Source organism: Bidens hawaiensis, unplaced genomic scaffold, assembly GCF_021521415.1.
Source record: "Bidens hawaiensis isolate Kalapana, Puna unplaced genomic scaffold, B.hawaiensis_p1.1 tig00093227_1, whole genome shotgun sequence".
NCBI classification, from domain to species: Eukaryota; Viridiplantae; Streptophyta; class Magnoliopsida; order Asterales; family Asteraceae; genus Bidens; species Bidens hawaiensis.
This window is the reverse complement of record NW_027504483.1, coordinates 12,645-17,811: the sequence shown is the minus strand read 5'-3', so window position 1 is coordinate 17,811 and position 5,167 is coordinate 12,645. Positions and strand designations below refer to the sequence as shown.

The 5,167-nt window shown below is 27.5% G+C and overlaps 1 protein-coding gene across 1 annotated transcript; it reads left to right on the top strand.

Moving 5' to 3' along the window:
• Nucleotides 1-1,541: 1,541 nt before the first annotated feature.
• LOC143607997 (uncharacterized) lies at nucleotides 1,542-4,240 on the top strand. The gene is made up of 10 exons (XM_077083224.1): nucleotides 1,542-1,701; nucleotides 2,180-2,270; nucleotides 2,368-2,510; nucleotides 2,601-2,607; nucleotides 2,796-2,876; nucleotides 3,104-3,169; nucleotides 3,285-3,405; nucleotides 3,535-3,711; nucleotides 3,805-3,879; nucleotides 3,983-4,240. The coding sequence occupies exons 1-10, from the start codon at nucleotides 1,542-1,544 to the stop codon at nucleotides 4,238-4,240; spliced, it is 1,179 nt and encodes a 392-aa protein (XP_076939339.1).
• Nucleotides 4,241-5,167: the final 927 nt, after the last annotated feature.

Here is a 5,167-nt window from a genome sequence, read left to right as displayed (position 1 = left end):
GACACATGGCCTTCAACTAGGCTGTCCACATGTGCCATCCATTCAGCAAGTTACCATTTTCAGAAGGTCTAATATTGTGCCACGTGTCCTGCTCTCCAAAGTCACAAAAAATCAAAACCCGTTTTTTTTTTCACAAAAACTATTGATCTCCACCACCGATTCTCTCTCTAATCTCCCGATGACCTAATTTCGGCGGCGAGATCTACAATCAATTCTACTACTGATTTTCGTTGTAACTTTCCGAAGAATATAAGAATCCTACATCCGTCGTTCTGATCCACTATCGAACCTCTAAATTGTTTATCAACAATTCGAGCCGTATTTTGGATTCGAACCGATTGGAGACATCAAAATAGTGGGATTTGATTATCCGATGATTATATTGAAGGTAACTATCACTCCAATTTTGCAATTACAGTTATTTTATTTAAAAAATTCTCATTCTCAATCTTTCCGGCAAATCTGTCATACGCCTATTTTATTTTTACTGATGTTTACTGATTCTTCCGGTCAATTATTAATTTTTTTGTTTTCTAATGTGGACTAATTGTTCCGGCAAAAGTTTCCTTCAATACTTTATATCCGACCGATTTGTTTATATATTTCTGTATAATAATTTAAAATTTTTTTCTTTGTCTCAGTATTAAAATTTTCCTGCTAACCTGTTCTTATTGTTTTTTTCCAAATATTTATATTTAAAATTCCGGCTAATTTCCGTTCAATTTATTTCCCCGGTTGTTTTTGTATTGTTATGGAAATATTATTTTTGGTTATTTTTATCCGACCAATTTTATGATCTATTTGTGTTAAAATTATAATAGTTTTCTTTGTCCAATCTTAATTATGATTTCTGACTAATTTCCGTCTACTTTTATTTTCCGGCCACCTTATTTTTAGTTTTATCAAAAAAACAGAAACTTTTAATTTTGTTAATATTATAATTTTAGTAAGCTTTCAAAATCATAATTGTTGATAATAACAATAATTAAGTAATTAAGTAAAGAATTAATGATTTCAATAACTGATTTCATTAATCAATATATAACAATAAAATAAAATAATTCTAACCTTAAATATTGAAATCAAATATTTTTGTATAATAATACATTCTAAATTTAAATTTTCAATATATTCGATTTGTTATTTTTGGAAAAAATAAATTCAATAAACAGGTGTATTATATTAATAATGGTTTTCAGTTACCTTTAATTAATATTTAAAAGTTTTATTGTATACTAATACATTATAGATATAATTTTCATAAAATTATCAAGCGGTTATTTTTGAAATAATGAATTACAATTAACCGCTTAAATTATATTCAAACTATATTTAGAAAGTTTCTAAACATAATACGTTTACCAAAATTTTTATTGATTAGTTCCTACTATATAACATATGTCTAATCACATAAGCCTTTATCATACTTTTCTGAATTATAAAATTCTGCAACAATGTAAGCTCCTCCCGTTTTAATATTTGTTTTTATGCCTCAATTATTTTTGTCTAATCTGTTTAGTTTTAATTTTATTCATAGGACAATGGAAGCTCAAAACTTTACCATGCTTAATGAGATTGATGTTCTAAAAACATCACCATCAACTCTTAAGGTTAGAGTTATAAGACTTTGGAGCATAAAAGACAATAAAAATGTGAATGAGGATTTTCTGATCGAAATGGTGCTCATGGATGAAAATGTACGTATGTAATTATGAATCTGTATATATGTTACAGATTCAACTTTTTTTATTTCATTAGTGATTAACTTGAAATTTTAATTCTCATATATATTTTTGGCTTTAATGATAGGAGAATCGTATCCAAGCAACAGTTTACAAACAGTAAATCTTTAGATTCAAAAGATTCCTCAAGGAAAGCTCAACTCTGACTATAGTTAATCCGAGCGTTGGTCTAAACGGTACTAATTACCGTGTCATTGACTGTCCCAACAAATTGGTGTTGGGACCAAACACACCATGTGAATCCATGTCAAGAGTTTGATGGTCGGCTGTTTGGTTTTAAGATGATTTCTTTTGCATCACTAATCAATAAAGATGTTTCTTTGAAATCCATAGTTGGTATATAAAAGTTTTCATTCAAATAAACTGATTTATATATTTAGCGTTAGATGTCCATTTAATCTGCTAATTAATTATTTATTTATTTTTCTTTGTTTTAGATATCATTGGTCACGTGGTTCATGTGTTCAAGAGCAATGCTTCAAACGTCAAGGATAAAAACAAGCGTACAATGGAGATATGTGATTTAAGGTATTAATATTACTGTTTGTAACATAACATTTGTTGACATGTTTTTGTAATAAAAGATTTATACTTATTACTGTTTGTAACACTTCTCTTATTTCAGTGGGAATTGTGTGTATCTAACTCTATGGGATCATTATGCGTCTGAGCTCTCCAAATATGTAATTGAACATTTTGATGAAGGCCAGACCATTATTGTTCTGCAGTTTGGTAGGGTTAAGTATTACACCGGTTCTGATGGTAAAGGTAAGTATTTGAACTGTTTTTAATTTTCTTGAGTTATAAATGTCACTAACTTAACCTAATGTGTCGTTCTCTATTTTTCATTTTTGTTAGAGAAAGTGTATGTGTCCAATTCTTTTGGATCTAATGTTAGCCGTTTCTTTATAAACGACTTTTTATTTGAAATATAAGAATACAAAAACAGGTATATTATTAAACCAATAATTATATTTTTATTTATGTATTTTGTTTTTTAAATTTCATATAATGTTAGTTATTCCTAAGTTGATTCAATATTAAATTTTGTAGATTGTTTGATTTGCTAATTGGCAATGATGTTTCTGTTCGTAAACTGATTCCGGTGAAGATGTTGTCTTCTGTTGATGATGAGTTTTTGAGAGCAACAGATTTTTTTAACATCGGAGATATTTGTACCATTATATTTGTAAGTTAATTATTACACTTTTAATGTTATCATAAATATCTTTCAGTCCTAATTGAATATTTATTAACTAACATTATACTTTAATCCAACCTAAAAGTATCATTATCCTTGGTACAATTAAGGCCATCTGCCCAGACACAGATTAGTATTACATTGGTTGTAATACTTGTAGCCGTAAGCTCATGGAAAATAATGGTGAAGGTGGAAAGGAGTATGAATGCAAACAGTTAGATGCAATGTTTTAGGTGTTATCCCTACACCTAGGTATTTATTTAATTCAAATTCAAATGTGTAATTTGTGCATTGTAAAAGTATATGGTTTTCTTGCTATTTACCTATTTATAAACATATAGGTTCAAGATCAAGATAAGGGTGCAAGATTCAACTGGAGTTGTGTCGTTGACTCTGTTTGATAGAGATGCTAAGATGTTGACTAACAAAACAGCAAAAGAATTGATTGATTCTCAAAAAGAGGTTTGTTTTCAATTAAAATACTTTGTTATCTATAAATTAGCATCTATATAACAGATTGTAAGTTTAACAACGATTAATATTATATTTAAAGATTTGTTTCTTTGCCATCTAATTTTATTACAAAATAAGGTTGACAATGGTGGATTCCCTGTTGAATTGGATTGTCTCTTAGAAAAGATATTTGCTTTTATGGTCGATGTGGCAGATTTCAACTTCAGAAACAATGTCGAAGACTATGGTATAAACAAGCTTACTGATGACACTAATATTATCACAGAATTACAGAAAAGGCTTAATGGTCGTCTGGTAATAATATATTTTAACTATATTTTATTATTAAATTCAATTTTATAACTATTTCAACTAACATATGTTGATTTTCCTATTTTGTCTCATCAGCAATCAGATTCTACTCATGTAACATTGGGAGCATCTATTTCTGAATTCAAATCATCCGGTTCGGTTTCTTGTAAGGTATGGATATTTTCTTTAATCTAATAGTTCAAACTTTTACATCTTGGTTAACATAAAGATGTGTAACATGATTGTTTATTGCCTCTTACTTTTTTAATTACAGCTTTATGATATTGGAGATAATCAAACTCCAAGTTCAAATGTTGATGCTCAGGATTTGGCAACTGATACAAAAGGAATGTCAACGTCTTCTGACGATAAAATTAAGAGAAAACTGGTTGAAGTTTTTGATGTTGACGATGATGATAGCATGTCGGCCACTAAGTTGAAGTCTAAGAATATCGAAGAGATGGGAACCACCAGTCAATCATGCGAAGGTGCAGCACTTTTAACTCCTAAAGTCGAGAAGGAATCTAAGTGAACAACTTCATTTATGTTGGTTTGCAGTTATGTTAAACCTTTTTGAGACATTTTTGGATATTCTATGTTTGGTTTTTCTCTTTTGTTTTTTTAAACGATTATGCTTGAATGTTGGTTGAGATGAACAATTTATTCTTCTTTGTTTTTTTGGTTGTATTTATGTTTTTATTTATTTTTGTTAACTTAATGTTTAGTTGATTTTTATATATACTATCATATGCTTCCTATGCATTATATAAATTATCAATTGACCAAATTAAAAACTAAATACAAAAATAGGTTGAATGTTCATAAATAAATATTCTAAAACCATTGTGTTAAATTGTACTATATATGATATCTCTATTTATGTATAAGCTTATTTTAAGCCAAAATATTATTATTTTGGAATTGTTGTTAACGTAATCCGTTTAATTGTTTGGTCTGTATATAATCTAATAATTTATAATATGACATGCAAGTAAATAAAATATTTTTTGCTTATAAACTTTTTTTTTCTAACACGTTTATAATATAACAATAAATTAGTTTTTGATTTTCAACTTTTGTCTAATTTTGTATACAACGGTTTCGTTTTAATTTTTGTATTACAAATAGGCAGTATATTTTAAAAAGATTTTGTATTATAATTTACTAATTGTAACACATAAATAAAAATTTTACTTATTAATTATTTGTAACATATATTTATCACTATCTTTATAAAATACTGAATTTAAATTTTAATTTGGTAATAAATCAGTAAAAGAAATTACTAACTAACTTCTATAACTTTGTTAAAAATATAGGGTAATTTTTTAAAGATTTAACATGATCCAAATTAAAAAGCCCATTCCGTTAGGCCCATACCCATATTTTCTGTATTAATTTTTTAAAAATATACGACTCTTCGTTTATTAAGCTTAATTATCATCTAAAATTCTATTAC

Bases quoted from the DNA above. Each gene is read 5' to 3' on its own strand.
- LOC143607997 (XM_077083224.1), top strand. From the start codon at position 1,542: ATGGAAGCTCAAAACTTTACCATGCTTAATGAGATTGATGTTCTAAAA. The intron at 2,271-2,367 runs GTATTAATATTA...CTCTTATTTCAG, and splicing joins ATGGAGATATGTGATTTAAG to TGGGAATTGTGTGTATCTAA. The intron at 3,880-3,982 runs GTATGGATATTT...TTTTAATTACAG, and splicing joins CCGGTTCGGTTTCTTGTAAG to CTTTATGATATTGGAGATAA.